We start from the raw sequence: 18732 nt of genomic DNA, 5'->3' as shown, positions 1-18732 counted from the left end.
AAACGAGACCTGTTACACTTTTTGAGGGCCATATTTTGAGCCCTCAATCCCCTACCTTCCACTTGATATGAAATATGAGACCAGTTTCGGAAAATACTAATTGAGCCCTTTCATTTGATACCCCACAAGGCTACATTCTGTGAAAAAAAATTTGCACCCTTTCCTCAAACTTAACACAAAAGGGGCGAATAACAGACCACACGATCTTATCAATTTTCGTGACAATCGGTCCAGCCGTTGCCGAATAAATCGGGTGTAACAGACAGACATTGAATCGATTCTAATAAGATTTTGTTTCACACAAAAGTACAAATGTATAGGTTTAACAAGTCAAATTCATAATTTTTCAAACCAATTCAGAATTTTCCAAAGTAGCTTTATTTATGATTTCAGAATTTTCCATTTAAAATTCAGACTTTTCCATTTCCAATTTAGAATTTTTTAAATATTTTACTATAACGCTTTAAACCAACTTTTTACTATTGGATAAGGATAACGCCGGGGTTCTTTTAAGAAAACCTGGACTGACCATCAACTTTCTGTCATCATTTGCTTTAATGAACTGCTATGAGAATATAATGGTTCAATGGCGTCCTCTAGGTCGATTAAGTGTCTGCAAGTAATAGCAACACCACAATTTAAACTTCTTAATACTTGGGAAGTCCTCTCGGTTGTCAGTAGTAATGAGGTTCTACAAAGAATGTCGGAATTAATTGCAGTCATAAGTACATGATTTTATATTTAGAGGTCATGTAAAAAATTCCCAGGTTGAATACCGTGGTTCATTAAAACAAATAATGATAAAAAATTGATGAGCTGCTGGGATTTATTTTAAAGAACTCTAGCTCCATCCTTATCCACTGGTAAACCAAAACTTGATAGTAAAATATTGAAAAAAATCCGGATTGGAAATGGAAAAGTTTGAATTTGAAATAAAATATTCTGAAAGTGACTTGGAAAAATTTTGAATCAGACTTGCAAAACCTGTATATGGGTTTTTGTTTATTCTTTTATGAAGTATAGTGTAACCGCCCAATTTTTTTTCGCATTATGTTACCCTCCCCCCAAATTGATTTTAATGAGTTAGTAGTAGTAATAGGCTGAAGTTTCATTATCCCACTTAATGCAGTGATAAGCCCACAGCATCGGGATAACACAAAGACGAGCACAAGCACCACGATGAATCGTGATTCGAACCAGGCGAGAATAGGTTGAGAGGCTGACGCCATATTGACTCGGCCATTGCACCGTATGGTCGCCATAAACCTCTATGCGGGGATAGCACTTGAACTACATCTACGCACAATGTACAATATATCTACGCATTATCGGAGGATCTTGCATCCCTCCACCACTGTTCTACGCCATGTAGTTCTACGGCGGCTCATTCGTTGGTTGGATTTGTCGCTCTTTCTCAATATGTATCCTATCCATGGCCTGTGCTTTTTGGTCAGCACGCCCATTATCATTCCACACGCCGAAGAAGTTCTTCATTTGCTATTGTCTTAGGTCAAAATATACCAACATTAATTAATTAGTTTTCCACGTATTACTCCCATATACCAGCATAGAGAGAACATTGGTGCGAAACAATTTCAACTTAGTGATAGTGGTGAGGTGGTTGCATTTCCGGATTTTGTACAAAATAGTGAAATTTAAATAGACTTTGGAAAATGGGGCTCTATTTTCATGCAGCAGTGATGGAAATTCCCAGGGAAGCTGATAAGTAAATGGTCATACTTATTGGCTGTGTAGGTTCTTCTCGAGACTACAATTACGATGGACTAAGAAGCAAGAGAAACAAGCCGGGAAACCTGAAACTCGGCGTTTGGAAGGTTTTGTTCATCTTTCATGTAATAATATTAAGATACACGATGGTAACGTATCCGATACTCAATTCGATGTGGTACTGACATTTATGACTTAGGGAGTTTCAATTTGAAGTAAAAGAGGCAACAATAATCTATTGTAACTTTGTTAATAATCGTGGGATTTCCAGTAGGCGGCTCCATATCAAAGCCTATATTAATTGTACGGGTCTAGGGTGAGCTTAAGGGGAGTTTTCAGTAAATTTTTAAAAAATATTAATATACTATCACTAACTTCATTTTAGCAGATATCAATATGGAGGCTATTTTGGAGCCTAGATGCCACCTAGAGGCATAATATTTTTTTCAGGTTTTTCTGGTGGGCAGTTTCTATGAATGGCTCTTTAATTTAAGTGATCCCTTTATGACCCATTCACTCCCCCGTTTCAAAATTGAGGCTCGATTTGGAAAGTGACTATAATCGATGAAAAAAATTTGCACCTCTCTTTGTATATATATGAGAAGTTCCACATAGAACCATGTAACTCATTGCATGTGTTCACAGTTCTCACGTTCGCACTAAATTTGGTGTCAATCAGTACAACTGTTTCCGAGAAAAGTGCATGTGGCAGACAGACGATAAACCGATTTTAATAAGGTTTTGTTTTCAACAATACCTTAAAAATGAGGGATGATGGTAATGCGCCGAGTGTAACGTGGGCTGATAATAAAATAATTATAATAGTTGTTTAGGATATGCGGGATTCACATGATGGTGGACCGGACTAAATGAGGAGCAACTTACTCCCACGTTTTATAGTCTATGGATCCATGATGCATGATGCATAGCACCCCAAGAATTAAAAATTAAAAAAAAACAAAAAATGACTGTCGGTTTCGTCCAGGGCAGAGGCAACTCATCAGATGCTGCCTCACCTCTCCCCTGAGGGAGCGTTTTTCCACCTGTTGGCACTTTCGGTCACGTTGCTCCCAGGGCAGAAGTGAGGCAGCGTCTGATGAGTTGCCTCTGCCCTGGACGAAACCGTCAGTTATTTTTGTTTTTTTTAATTATAATAGTTTTAGCAGCCCACAGCTGAGCCATAATTGACTGCAAAAAACATTCAAAGGTGCAACAAGCTTAGGTAGAAAAAATGATTGAAAATGTCATTCGATACCGAAAAAGATACAGTAGTAGATAATGGTTTTGAGGCAAATGCGTTTAGCTAGATTAAGGACTTCGTCGTAACAGTCCAATCGATTCAATAGTAAACCGTAACCATTTAGTTACGAAAGTTGCGATGCAAGCCACACTGGATATTTGGGGGGATTACTCAAACGAATACCCTACGATGGTATTCAAGGAAAATGTGGAGCAAGTAGATCAAAATCATAATTTTAGAGTACCCTTTTCGTGGATGTTAGATAAATACTGAAGAGATATTCACATATTGGCTTACAAAAGAATTGGATTATAGGACGTAGTAATTGTGCACAATCAACAAATATTGTTTAAAGTCCAACATAAGATGGTGTTCAACCATAAAACTGAGAACTACACTTTACCGTGCTCGCCATTCCTGAACAAAGCTCCAATCGAAAGATTCATTCTGCGATTCAATATCGGAATAAACACTTTCTTTGTCCGCCAAAGATTTGACCAAACTTTTCGCGTGCTCGTAAGTTCCTTCGATTCGTATATTGATGACTCCATCCTTAACGCTTTCTATGAACGACGGTAATTCCTCTGTGACTGGCTTAAGATCCTGCTGAAAATCTGCTCCTATGTCCGATTCATTGCGAATCTCATTAGTTTGAGATCCTTGTGATTCTATCTCGTCACATAATCGCTTTGCATGGAAATAGTCTTTCTTTTGTTGAACCAGTAACTGGTTACCCTTATCATTAACCTTTCGGGACCCAATAGAGTCACCGAAGTAGATTATAACCTTATGGCCAGTCGCTTCGTGTACTACATCTCCATATGGTGGAGGCTCCTGACGGCGTTTTAGTATGAAATTCTCATTGGGTCTACCGGATGCAGCCGATTTACTATTGAAGTCCTTGGACGGGTTATAGTCTCGTAACTCACGACATAAACTACACTTGCAATCTTGAGTGCAATACATAATTACCGTGCCGCTCAAGTGCTTATGCCTATATGATTTCACATAATAACGTTCGAGGGTAATAGTTTCTATCCGGCACCCTGCCAAAGAGCAGAACTTAAAATTTTTAAACTTAACGTAAGCGGCTACATGATCGGGGATTGTTAACCCGATAACCGATGCGTATCGATACAATGCCGATGTGCCAACATAGTATTTAGCGTGAGGCAAGCCGACGCGCCTGGGTTGCAAGGCAGGTTCTTGCTCGATATGTGATTTCACACTACTAAATCCGATTGCAGGCTTTGAACGCTTTCAGCAGAAATCACGATTTTTTTAATTCGAAGCTCGTCTTAACTCGCCCGGGTTATGAATGAAACTGAAATTGAATATGATATAGCTGCCCACATTGAGCCCCACATTATTTTCCACTGTCTTCCTCAGGTTGTTCCGAAGAAATTCACAATAATATCATCATCAAGAAGCAATCTTCAATCTTTCAGATACTACCATATACATTTTTTCCACTATTGTGTGAAACGATAGATGAATTGCCAAGGAGAAAAGTGTAGTCGCGAGAATATTATTGTTAATGCAATGTAATAATAACAGCAGCAAAAAGACAATGGCAAATAACAAATGAGAGTTCTCACAAACCTTTCTTTCTCCTACGAATGAATTGTAAGCAGAAAGAGAAATTAATGCCGTAATGAAGATGCAGTTTTGTACTCAAGGTTTAACTATCCCATCATTGACTAAGTACAAGCAGATAATGTTGGTGACAATGGTGCACGAAGATTAAGATGTGCCGGAGATAGCCCGGTGTGGTGGCATGAAAAGAACGGAAGAGATAATCTTTTCATTATTTTCACGTGAAGATAATCCCATATCCGTTTTTTTACTTCTTGGCAACGTAAGTATTTCGCTGATTCTAATGGGATTAAATTCGAATGAGGTATCTCATTGTATAAGAGTCTTGGCTGCAAGTATTATATGTAATTCAGTAGTGGTGGAGCTGCTCAATGCTGTTAATAGAAAATTTGGAAAAAAAATCGAATAATAATAATAATAATTCTAAGCTAACATGTTAGATCCATCTTCTTTCAACACTTTCCAAGAAAGTAGAAATTTGAGGTACGTGCACAAGGATCTAACATGGAGCCAGATTTGATTACGCATAAAGAAAATTTTCGAGATTGAACCCCCGAATATCCTTCTTACTTACGTACCGTGTGAAAGCTAAAACCAACGACACGACCCATTTAACAAAGATAGGAAAACAGGTTTCAATAGAACCAAGTGTGGAGATATCAAATAATATTCTCAAGTACCTCCTAATTTCACAACGCATGATCAATTGCCCAAGATAAGAGTGTTATAAGTGTTATCCTAACACTTCTATTATATTCCATTTTAGCTCCCAGTAGAATTTTTCAGGAAGTGGTATCTCAAATATTGTTAGCCTGAGAAATGACAGGATTGAAGGACACCCTACGTCTACGCCTTATTACATCAGAAGCTGAGGAGAAGTCAACTAAGGAAACGATACTTTATTTCTTCATATCTGTTCCGTCCTTTGGGTTTCAAAAATAGTGCGGTTCTACATGCGGCCAGCGGGCCTACCGAGGATGTAATCACTGTTTTCTTATATTTACTGATTTCAAAGTTGAGGGTAGCATATCTAATTCCTACTTTTGGTAAAATTAGCAGACCAACAAATGGACTAGCATATGTCGCTATGCTAGCAAGCAAGCATTTGTCAAAACACACTTTTACGGTGCTGACCAATAAGGATATTCATGTCATCCTTTCGGAAAGGAGTATCAGATTTAATCGTGGAGGCTTGAAGGTTTAGGTTCCCGACGGATTAGTGGCTGGAGTGTTAACATAGAAACTTGTGGTTCAAATCTCACTATCGAATCTATATAGTGATCTAGATTTTGGATATCAGTCAAACCAGCGGTTAATGAATTCCTGAGTAAAAAAAGGATAATAATCGCAGACGTAAGTAATGCTGGCTACGCACCTCTAAGTTTATTGTTATGCCGCACCAATTAAATATTATTACTGGTATTGTGCTGACATGAAGCATCTCGTGGCATCTAAGTGAGATTTATTTAATTAATTGCCAAGCAATTGTCTTTGAAGTAGAAAAGATACAAGTCAAGAGGTTTGCATACGTAATTCGGAGAAGAACGTCAGAGCGATCTGAAAAGATTCACATTAGTTACCAAAATTCTGAACAAAACGAGTTGACTTGGAAAATCTCAGTCAAACAAGAAGGAATGTTTACAATAGCTTTATACAGGAGCAGGAATAAATTCATAAAGGAGTTATCAATGCTGTGATGGAACAACTTCGAGGCCACACATTTCCCCATATGTCTTATGCTAAAAATTGTTCAGCATGTTTTCCCTAAGTGGTGACTGCCTCCAGAGTTTTTTGTCCATTATGACAATACCTGTATTGTTTGGAGAAAAGCTGCTAAAAATTCCGGATACCTAAAAAATAAGTTCGTATTAAAAGTAGATTGTTCATGTTCATTGTTTACAGCTAGTAAACTCTCAAGCGAGTTCTCTTATTATATATATCTACTTGCCTTTTAGATAATATAAAAAGATATAATGGAACGAGTAATTTACGATAGATGGTCTCCTGTTGCTAGGAAATTTATGAAATTGTTAGTTTGCGTAAAGCCAAATAATCGCAGACCATTCACTTCTACGGCATGAGTCTATTTACGAAGTGTTTAGTAACGAAGCGTGCGCTATCTGGCGGAAAGAAGTCTTCGATAAGAAGTAGATCGCAGAACCAAATTGTACTCCTCAGGGCTTTGCGATGAGTCGATTGTGGTAAGCCATCTTCATGAACAATGATGTACCTAACTTCCTCGGTCGAAGATCATTGGACTGATACACAAAAGAAATTAGGATTGAATTAGAACTAGGAATTTCACCATCACCCCCAAGAAGGCCATCAAGTGTTCTAGACTGATGACTGATGTAAGATTAACCTTAAGACAGCAGAAGCGATAGGTCTGCGATTATTTATTCAGCCTCGTCGTGGTCCAAGTATAATAACGATCGTAGAAGGTCTGTCAGAAGGTTTTTGCTAATTTTTAGCCTGACTGTTAAGTTGTTTGTGCATGATGTGCCAGCTTATGAGAGGTCAGTACATACATCGGAATTAAATAATAGATAAACACTAATAAAACCAGTGTTCTAAAGATGTTATTTTTTTAATCATTCTGCCCAAATATTAGCCCCTCTATTTGGTGCAACATCATTCCGGACTGGATTATCGAAAGAATCGATCCAATATCTGTCTGCCCGTCCGGTACACGCATTTTTCTCAAAAACTGCTAAACCAATTGGCAGGAAATTTGGTGAGAAGGTGGGAACTATGAACGCCCACACACCTTTTTTTACTTTTTTCAAATTAAGTTGATAATAGTGCTTTACTATGTTTCTGAGAAATTGACTAGAAACCCTCCTTAAGTTTATCCTAGAGTCATAAAATATGCAGTAATATAGACTATAGTATAGAACATGATATCTTCAAGTTTGATCAAAATCATACTAATGCTGATACAGTTACAGTAGCTAAGAGTTTCCTTTTCCGTGTAATTTAACTGCAACCCACAGTACTAAATATCAATATCACACTAAAGTGAGTAATTTGAATCTGCGTGCTCCCTGCCGGCCCTCCTCCAATTGTCACCCTCGAGATGGATGCCTTTTTTCAGAATCCTGAAGATCATCTCTTTTTTCCACTCTCTGGCCAGAAACTGCAGGTATAGCGATGAATAGCTTCGCTTTACTCCCTTTGAGTACATTGTCGGCCGAGGGATTTTACTTCTATCAGGAGGAGCAGTGCATATTCGCATGTGACGATGACTAGTCATTTCATCTACAGGAGGGGAAATTCACCGGATGTTATATGGTTAAAAACCGTAGTAGCGTGTAGTGATCCTTCCATCTTTTTACCTCGTCATCATAGACGAGGAGCCGACCGCTAACATGCTTCACAGGACCATCGGAAGATTTGCGACCACATGCAAGTTCTTTTGTGATGCGGTATACGGTTCTGAAATCATTGCCATCTGCACCAAATTCTGCTTCCTCAGATTCGGCACTGTATTGCAGCTCAAACGCGTAATGATCATCATCACTCGCAGCGATCGATAGAGCCTTCAATCCCTTCCGTTTATCGATCCGCTTCCACGATTCCGCAGTCAGCTAGATCTTGCGACGCCCCTTATCACTGGGGAGGAAAATAAGTTATATAGAACAATGTTGCATTCAAAAGAGTATGGAGTAAAAAAGATGAATTATCCTAAAGCACTTTGAATTAAGGTAAGGTTGTCAATTTGGTAGAATTTCAAGAGAAATTTTTTTCCTGATGTTCTATCGGACAATATCATGATTAATTCGCAACTGTACTGCCATTAACTGAACAAATTGAGCCATTCAAATAAAAAGGCCAGAAGTGAACAGTAGAAAAGGTAGTTCTTCACCAAGGTAAAGCCAAATTTCACACATGTTTGGCAATTCGCCCTAGCTTGTATGGTATGTACTGCAACCCCTTTGGATCTAGCATCTTTGGAATATTACCAGTTTCAATTGAAAATTCAATTTCAAATGTTTTAGATAGTAAAACGTTTACTTCAAATCGGGGTGTCGGAAAGGACTTAGGCGGCTTCTCTTTTGCAAGAAAGGCTCATTTTTACGAGTGTGGAATCATGTTACTGCTACCAAATGGCGAAAGGCATTGGACAAAAATTGAGAATATGTAATTTAATAAATTATTTATACACTACATGACGCCTTTCATTTTCATAGTTTTCTCTTTCTTAATGTAATTTTTGAATATTTAATTTCTAATGAGCTTTCCACCGATCGCTATAAAAATTGGTATATATACGTATTTTTTAATGGAGAAGGTTCTACGCAATTCAACAGATCACCATGAACGTTGGTATATTTACATACATATGTGTGTGATTTGAAATAATAAAAACATGTTTTTTTTCGCTGGTGTAGATATTTATTCTTGCAAAAACAAATATTTCGGGAACCGCTTGTTCCCTTCATCAGTGCTAACAAAGTCTGCTCCTTAGTCGGTTTATACATATGTGGTTTTTAATCGAAAATATTCTGGTGGTATACATGTATTAGATCAACTTATACACCTTTCAACCAGTCGTCATGACAAATAATGACTATGATTGATGGGACGTTAAATTCTGGGCATTATTCAAAATGCCACCAAAAACTCGAATATTGGAAGAACTGCTGAAATATCTGAAGTACGAGACTCGCGAATGGAAACAGAAAGAATCAGAGCTTCTACTTTAAGATCTGCTGAAACATGAGAAGAATAAGACCTAAGCCGAAAATATAACTAGATTAGAGCTTCTACTTCAAGAGTTGCTGAAACATCAGAAAAGGGTGACAATCTGTAAGTTTGAGCTTCCACTTCAAGAGCTACCAAAACATTTCAACCACATAGTGTGCGAATGGGAAATCTTCGAGTAAAAACATCTACTTTCAGAGCTGCTGAGATTCTGGAAGAGCAAGACACACGACGGGAAGCTGAACGCTCACGATAGGCTCGATCAAGATTGAAAATCGATCCCAATAAAGCAGCAGTCAAATACAATGAAGACTACGATTATAAAATTAATTGAAATGTTCTCATTGATCTAATGGCTAATTGGGCTTGCACTGTCGCACTTTGAAGTTTCAGTAAGAAATGTCTGATATGTGTCGTTCCCCTAGCAAAGTCAACTTCCAGCCACTAACTGCTTACTGAGGCTATTCAAGAATCCAAACACTTTTACAGTTTATTCGGTAAAATAATGTATATTCAAAGTGAAAAGACTTTCTGGTGGTGTAATGTGAGTACCTGTCATGGCGGCCTCGGATACGGATTGGCATGGGCCTTAGAGCATTCACCTACTGTATCCACGACCAGCGTGTCGATGTGAATACAGTGTCTCCCGGTCCCATCACTTCGAAGTTCTCCTTTGGCTGATTTATGGTGACTCAGTCGACAGGGTTGCTGTCCCATCTCCTCGTTACCTTGAGTGGAGCTTGATAGGAGATAGGATAATCACAAAAATGTTACCTTGTCAGGATGTAGATTTAATCTCTCTCCTTTAAGAAATACTACAACAGAATAGAGTCTTATACCCACGATGACATATGTGTACATATCTAGAAGGCTTTAGAAGGCCCCAGGTTTGGATGGCATCCCCAACCGAGCTTTGAAACTCGCAGTGAAGACTAGGCCCGACCTTTTCGCCAACACCTTCGAGGCGTGCCTAAAAGAAGGAATATCCCCTGCCAGGGGAAAAAGCAAAAGTTGGTGTTGCTTCCGAAGCCTGGCAAGCCACCTGGAAACCCAGCGTCGTATCGTCCTATCTGCCTGTTGGATACAATGGGGAAGATGATGGAGAGAGTTATCTACAACAGACTCCTGCCCATCGTCGAAGCCAGCAATGGTTTGTCGGAACGCCAGTTTGGTTTCCGACGCGCCCCCTCTACGCTCTACGCAATAGGCATGGTGGTAAACCTGGCAAAAGGTGCACTGATTTCTGGCGGCTGCTGTGCCGTGGTGGCGTTGGATGTCAAAAACGCATTCAACTCGGCCAACTGGAATAGAATTAAAGGGGCGTTGGCTGACATAGGTGTCCCCGGATACTTAGCGAATTTGGTGGAAAACTACCTCTCAGAGAGGACTCTCTGGTACGGGACGGATGAGGGCCCCAAAGAGTACAGTGTCACAGCCGGGGTACCACAGGGATCGGTACTTGGTTCCTTGTTGTGGAATATCATGTATAATGGGGTGCTTGCTCTTCCCGTCCCAGAGGGGACTACACATGCAGGAGGAGTTGCTGAAGGAAGAAAGAAGGAGGAAAGCTGCAAATAGGAGAAGGATGAGTGCCTAAGAGCAAACCTACCCCGCGAAGTAATACCTCAATGGTGGTCCCGCGGGGCTGGGGCTGGAGAGACCGGGGGTAGTTAGTTTTTAGTGGGTGTGAATCCCACACGCGCCCACTGTACTTCCGCCGTTCGGGCGGCGAAACTGCGGCGACGTGTCTTTCTAAGATTTTCCACCTGTGTACGCACAAAAAAAATATTTAGAAGGCTTTAGCTGGTTGAAGTTTAGCATATATGTACATACATATGTATAATAACGATTCTATATACTTACTAATGGATTTAACATATTAAGGATATCATCCTGAGCATGCGTGGCCAGAAATACGATCCGAGGTTGCTTTTCGTTAATCATGTTATACGCTCATGGTTGAGTTAGTTCTTCTGATAATTTTAATACTCCAGGACCGTTGTGTAGACTAAAAAACCCGGAGTTGATTGAACTAAGAAGGTTGTTCTAATTTCGCCCACTTCACATAAATGCCTGTCGAGACGTGAATCCGAAATTACTAGAAACTGTGAACATGCCTTCAATAGGCCCGTAAATGACAAAAACACCTCTGGACATAATAATATTTGGGATACTCTTATCTGGAGAGGATACTTTTCAGTAATTGAGTAATTGGTTGGCATTGGATATACCACTAGTGTATTGAACAAACCGTACTAAAACGTGAACAGTCCTTGTGACTGGGTCGTGAAACGTAGCAGCTTGCGCATTAGCTTGCGTCTAGTAGCAACAGAAAGTATTCGTGGGTTTAAACAAGTCGGAAAACTGGAAGCTCGGCGCTTCAGGTATGAAAGATTTTGTTGGCAACTTTTACCTACTGTAACTTTGTTAATAATAATAGGATTTCCACCAAATTTTCCAGTAGGTTGCTCCATATTAAAGCATTTTTACGAGTCAAGGATGAACTAAATTTTCAAAATATATTAATATATTATATTATATTTTATTTTAGCCGATATCGGTATGGAGGGTATCTCGGAGCCTAGCTGTTATACAAAGGCATCATGATGTTTTTTTTTAAATTTTTCTGGTAGGTAGTTTCTGAGAATGGCCCCTTAATTTAAGTGACCCCTCTATAACCACGTTACTCTTTCGTTTCGCAATTAGCTTCGAAGCTAAGGCTTAATTTCGAAAATACTAATCGAAGCGTTTCATTTGATACCCTACATGACTATATTCGATGAAAAAAAATGTACACCCCTCCTTTGCATATTTGGGCACTCTCCTTAAGTTCCACATAGAACGATGTAACTCACTGCGTGCGTGGGCGTTTCTAAGAGAAGTGCGTATGACAGACAGATAAATAGACGGACAGACAGGCAGGCAACCAATTTTCAACAAAACCTTAAAAAGGATGTTGAAGTGTCATGTGAACGTCCTCTGCAGTTTTAAGGAAAAGCTAAAAGCTGTCGGAAAATATACCTTACTGGATGAAAGTCCTGGGGGTTTAACGTGAGTACCTGCCGTTCAGGCATAATCCCACGGTCCTCTTGGGACACCTATTGATTTTGGGACCCCAATCAGAGTCCCGCCATGACTGGCACAGCGGTACTGGTTTATACTGAGTGCAGGCTCAGCATTCATACCAGTGGATGCGCGGCCTATCTAAGACCTCTGCCGCAACTAAGGGGTACGGCACCTGAGTTGCACAGCGCAACTCCACGCTTGAACTCCGAGGAGCTCTGCCCGCGATGTAGACATAACCACAACCACCATGAAAATCCCACTAGGGGGCCAACCGCAAATAACCGGGCCGAGAACACATCCTCCAGGAATTCTCCTGGAGCATATGCTCTCAGAGGGCCATCCCGATTCCCATCGTACCAGATAACCTCCGGTGAGGCTTCGTGGCAGAGCCACTTCAGATGAGTCCCTTGCAGACTCGGGTCTGATCACCTTACTTGAGTACGTGGGGACGGAACTCCCCAACGGGTTAATTGGAATCAGCCAATACCTTACTGCAGTAACATATGCAGTTTGCAATTTGTACTAGCCGAAAGGAATTATATTTGACTCTGTACGTCTTGGCTTCATTAAGGAATGTTCCAGCTGATCGGCTAGATAAAATATAGGCTTAGTTGCCGAAACTTCCGAACAACCTTGTTCGCAGACTCTCATCAAGAATTTTGTAGTAGATTGGTTGAGGTGAAAGGTGGTGTATCAAGCATTTGAACACAGTGACGACCTTCATAAAAGATAAATTGTGTATATGCTGTGTTATATACATGTTCCAATCGAAGTTAATGATTTAACTACTATTGGCTCTACATTTTAATGTCTTTAAATTAGTTGGAAGTTTGGACGCAAAACCGGAGTCGAAGGCTAACTAATTATATAATTTCTCCTCAAAACTTTAACTACCAACTCGTCTGATGTGACCATTGCCACGGAGTTCCATCGATTCTATCGTAAAATAAATATTTTTTCATAAAGATACTTGGCAGTTGAGACACAAGCGGCTCATCAATCCATGACGCATGTCGTTTGTCCAGATCGTTAGCTATAACACATGAGATACAAAGGTCGCAAGATGTGCACTTGCAGTGCCCACATGGACCTGGCCTCTTCTTATTGTTACTTCCCACAGTTGTTTCTTTTCAGCTTCGCTAAAGGGAAAGAAAAGCTCTACACAAGGTTTGCCCAGAGTTTTCCACTTGTGTCTAGTGTTTGAGCGGGATTTCCACTCGTTTGGATGGCTTCACCTACCATTTCCGCTCGGTTGTTATTGTGGTTGGCGGTAACAACAATGGGATGAGGAAGAAGGTACTGAAGGCTAATGTCCGATATATGAACACATAAAAGTTAAGGAGAGGATTGAAAAGTGATGGTCTGGAGATATGGAGTTATACTATGAATCAGTAAGAGCTAAGCCAGAAGATTATTCGACTCGCTTCGTTAATTCTTTCACTGATTTATTTTATTTAGTCGAGCAGTTGGAAGAAAGAGTTATGGCTAATTGTTGAATGGGATTTGCATAGTTTGTTGTTTCTGCGGTTTCTACAGTTTTTAGAAGCTCGCGGGAAAATTACATTGGGTGATTAATGATGTCTTGAGAGAGATGGTTTTCAGAAAGTTTCGGATGTAGGTGGACCAGGCCTTTCCATGAAATATGTTTATCTTATATCAAAAGGTAAAATATTATGTTATTATAATTAGATCACTTAATTGCATAATGTTAAGTGTGAGATTTAAATCGTATTTTATATTTGTCTGTTACATATTAGGGTTTTATAATGGTGGAGCGCACATAATTTTAGTAGTTTCCGGAATTCCGCTGTTTAGAGTTTTATCCGGGGCATGTTTGCATAAAAGCTGCGTTCCATAGTTATGTAATTTATTGCTTAATGGTGCGAAATCGTGCGAAACGTAGGATGGTTCTACAATAAATTTGTAGTAATATTATTGGTGAGGTTACTTTCTATCTGGAGTAGGAAATAGAATAATTTGTTTCAAAATAAATAAAAAATAAATATTGAAAATGTTCCTTATATAAACTGATTTAAGCGGGGTCGGGTCATCGTGAGTTGATTGGCTGAGCGTAAAGTTTTTGAGCATTAAATTTTACATTTTGTTAATAAAAGTAGGGTGAACTGTTTAAAAAAAAGCCTGCAATGTTCTTTTGCTCATCAATACATTCTATTGTTATGTTTGTAGTTTTGCCCGGTTTGTTTTTTAGTAAGAAAAAACTAGAAAGAAAAGACTAATTTTTTTTTAATTATTTCCTATATACCGGTATTTTGAGGGCCAGTTGGCCTCTTCCTCAGAGAGTTTCGACTAAAACTGGTCCTCGAAATATCGGTATATGAGAAGTAAAAACTCTTATTTGGCATTTCAGGAAAAAAATACTTTTTTCTTTTTGTTTTTTACTTACTTACCATACACCATAGCCGTGGTGTGTATAAGTACATCAAAAATGTATACTGCACTTAAACGAGTATGGGATCTGCTTGAAAATATATTTTTTTTGTGTTTCCGGTATGGCCTTCAGTTCCAATTTGTTAAAATTTTGTTTATGCTTTCAGTTGGGTCAAAACAATTCTCAAGGTACGAAATATGAACAGGTCATACGAGGGTAGATCTAATGAATGAACTGTTGGACGATGATATTTGTTGTACTTGAATTCGAACATAACTGTCGTAATATACAGTGGTGGATTAGTGCCGAGTTTTCATCAACGTGCGTCTGCTTCCCCACAAATTTGATCATTTCTGACGAATTTTCTCAGTAAATGGCTTTTTACCATGTCTACTATAGATGACTGAAGCTGACCGTACACTTCTGCCCCTTGCCGAAAGCAACTAGAGATGTTGTTGGCTTCGTATCATCAAAAATCCGACAAATGTTTGAATTATATTGACCGAAACCGTCGGTTTGCAGCCTAGGCCGGTCTGAGACTGGACTTCCTTAAACAAAATAGTAGCTGTGATAAGAATTTATGCTGTGAACATCGAACTCGATGGTTGCTGATACGTTGGATGGTGATTTGAGAGCTTCGCCACTCCATGCAGATCACGCCTTTAATCAAGTAAAATGGTGGAATCGATCAAGGCGAGCCGAGCCCGCTTATGAAAGGAATAAAGCTGAAGAAGAAAAATATCTAAAATGGTATATTGGCCGAAGCTTTCACTGTCTACAGGGGATCCCCAATTCCATTAATTTGTTCTGAAGACCTCTGAGAAATCCATCGAATTGTTTAGATCGTTTGCTTTCTCTATAGCATAGCATTTTCAAGATTCACTTTTACCCGGCCTCTTAATTCCTTTATTCGTTTTCTTCACTTCTTTTTATTTCGAAAAATAAAAAAAATGTTTTCACAAATTTTTACCTAGGTATTCCCTTCTGCTCTAAACCTATTAATCATTTAGCAGTTGTATTTGTTTAGTCTTTATCTTATTGATATGCTGTGGCCCTATGGACAATCAAATGGATGGTGGATAAGAATGGTCATTGATTGTGCTAAACCGACCGGTTGACAAGAACCATCTTAAGTTTAAGAGAAGGGTGGGGTCCTGGACTGGGGAGATCATTGTAAGAAGGTTACTAGGTAGATAGCGAGAAAAAATATATATTTTTTAAGGCACATTGTGAGAGTGAAGATGAGGCGATTGTGGTGTCAGTAAATATAAAAGAGTGGGTTTTAAGGGATTAAGACCGAATGTAAGTGGAGCTAAGAAGAATACCTGTTAATTGTATCAAAAATATGAAATTTTACGTACAGGTGAAATATAGTTTTGAGATTTGAATGGTTTATATTTCAGAAAAAAAAGTTTCAAGGTTTTAATTGAAAAAATTAGCGGAATCATTAATTGATAAAGGGATTGTTATCTGGTGAAAACTTAATTTCCTACACATAAGAAAGGCATGTTAGTTTAATTTACCTAGTACTACCTATGGACTCTGTGGCGAATGAGTCCGGAGCGATTAGGGTCGACTACGGTATTTTTGATGGTTGAAAACGATTTTCCCTGCAAAAGGAGTGAACCCAAGTGGCCTGTGGCTGACTGACCTACACTAGATTCTGTCAATACAAATCGAGTCATTGGTACATGGGCGGATTTTATACTGTTCACGTGAACAGGCTGTTGTATGTACAAACTGTAATTAGGCAAAATTGTTACAACTATTCCACTCATTGATTTTAACGTGAGTGAGTTCCCATATACGGTTTGCAAGAAAGTTGTATTATTAATTAAAAGCAATCCAGAGAATTTAGATATATTATTGTGGACTGGTAGAAAGTGCTGGGTAATAGCTGGAAACCATTTTAATTATTTAATTTTCTTTTTTGAGGTTTTGTATGAAACAAAACCTTATTAGAATCCAGTCGATGTATGTCTGTTCGTCTGTCTTTCTGTCTGCCACACCCAATTTATTCGGAAACGGGTGAGAACGTGTGGTCTGTGAGTCCCTCTTCATGCAGCCATTTTATCTTGAGCTTAAGGAGGCTTCCCTCCCACATGCGAAAGGAGGGTGAATTTTTTTCCACATCAGTACCTATCCAACCGAAAAATCAGTGGTGTATCTAAACGAAATGTAGGCATCAAAATACATCCCGTTCCGATATTTGCACAAACAAAGTATAATAGTATATTAGCATATTTTAGAAATTGCTAACTCCACTGCACATAATGTTTAATAGAACATTTTCTCGAGATGCCTTTCCGTCTACAAAAGCGGTGATAAATGATCAGTCAACAGCTATCGTAGCATCGCTAGGAATGGGAGTGAGTTATTTCCAAGAGTTTTGATGAATGGCCAAATGAACATTGCGGTACGAACACCTGGTATGAGACACAAGGAGTAGAAGTACAAAGGACTCTGCCTACATTTTCGAACTAGCAAACGTACCACGCATTGTGATCCTACATAATTTTGAGAAACTAACTATGACTTCGAAGACTAAAGATCGATCTTATTGCGGGTTAAACGATAATAAGGACAGTGAAAGTTATTGTCGTGATGCGATGAATTCACCAACAAAATAACTTGGCGTTGACGGAATAATCGCATAAAACCACTTAAAAGGGCTGGAATTTACTTTGAAATTTTATAGTATCTGTGTATTGAATTATGAATACTACGGAAATATGCAAAATTTCAACTTTAGGCAGCGATAAAAACCAAAATTTGCAATTTAGATTAACAAAACATGACTTTATTATTTGAGTGACACATGTTTGTAATATTGTTGAAACCCAACATCTCCTTACATTTACTACCTCGTAACTCCGCTCTCATTTTTAGTTGAAACTTTCATACAATCAGATATACGACGAATGCAACTTCTAATTGTTATTTTTATCAACGTCATTAACCATATATCCTTAATGTTTTCCTTCAAATTTGTAAACGCAGTTTTTCTTCGTTGACATACTTTAGGTTTCAGATAATCCCAACAATTCTCTATCGGGAGAATTGCCGGGCTAAGGCAGTAGATTCACATCCAGCGAATTTAGATAATTCATGTTAGCTATGGATGAATCGCAATGTGGGGCATATTCTGGCACAAAGGCCGTTTGTATTACGTTAATGTACTGCCCAAGTTGCATTGTGTCTTTAACAAATTTTATTGGATCGGATCCTTCTTCAGGAATGCAGGTACAAATCATTACTCCTGGTGAATATTTGATCTCTTTAACCATACAGGCATCGGACAAGTATTCACCCTTTCTTCTCCAAATATAACTTGCCACCTCAACCACCGCGTCTAGACGACTTTTGTCGCTACAGATGCCTTTCAAAAAATCGAAAAAAGGTAAAATTTGAAAATCGGAAGAAAGGGGAGTAACAAATATTTTTAACCGATTTGCCTTTCTCCAATTTCTCGAATTGTAATCCCCGTGCACAAGAAATATTTTGAATTGGAGGTATATACGAATGGGAAAACGTGAATTAGAAATTTCTCACACAAGAAGAACACAGAACCCGAAGCGTCCAGCTTCCGGTATTCCGACTTGCTTAGGTTAAGATTTTTTGACAGATCATCGTTTAAGGTAAGGTACCAAGCAGGTACCCGTTCAATTATAGATCTCAAGGTGGCTGTCCTTCTTTGAAGTATTTTAGAATAAATGGAAGGTTTATAAGAAGGAAGGGCTCTAACTTGAAGGATTATCAATGCTTGCATGTTATGCTTCACTAGATGCAATACGATAAAGATTAGTGGCAAAGTGCTGCTTTATGGTGCTTTCCGTGAAGAAAGTAAAGAAATTCAATTATAGATGTTGTTTACGGCGCTAGTATGGTACTTAAATCATTCTTATTTGTGGCAACTCCAGTGCAATAATGAATTCAGGGTCATAGAGAAGTAAAACAAGACCCGCGATGGATATAATGCGGGACTCCTGAAATTGTATAATTAATCAAA

At 38.8% G+C, this 18732-nt stretch overlaps 1 protein-coding gene across 3 annotated transcripts in view; it reads right to left on the bottom strand.

Moving 5' to 3' along the window:
- LOC119648259 (ankyrin repeat and BTB/POZ domain-containing protein 2) overlaps positions 1-18732 on the bottom strand; it is a 145380-nt gene that overhangs the window by 9040 nt on the left and 117608 nt on the right. The window contains exon 1 of one of the 3 annotated variants that reach the window (XM_038049906.1): positions 3372-4264. The exons of the other annotated variants lie outside the window; for them this stretch is intronic. Coding sequence (XP_037905834.1) covers positions 3372-3934 — 563 coding nt within the window. The 5' untranslated portion in view covers positions 3935-4264. Of the gene's footprint in view, positions 1-3371; positions 4265-18732 lie in introns of those variants that run through there. 3 annotated transcript variants of the gene reach the window in all.

Source organism: Hermetia illucens, chromosome 2, assembly GCF_905115235.1.
Source record: "Hermetia illucens chromosome 2, iHerIll2.2.curated.20191125, whole genome shotgun sequence".
Taxonomy (NCBI): Eukaryota; Metazoa; Arthropoda; class Insecta; order Diptera; family Stratiomyidae; genus Hermetia; species Hermetia illucens.
This window is presented reverse-complemented; position numbering and strand designations above follow the sequence as displayed.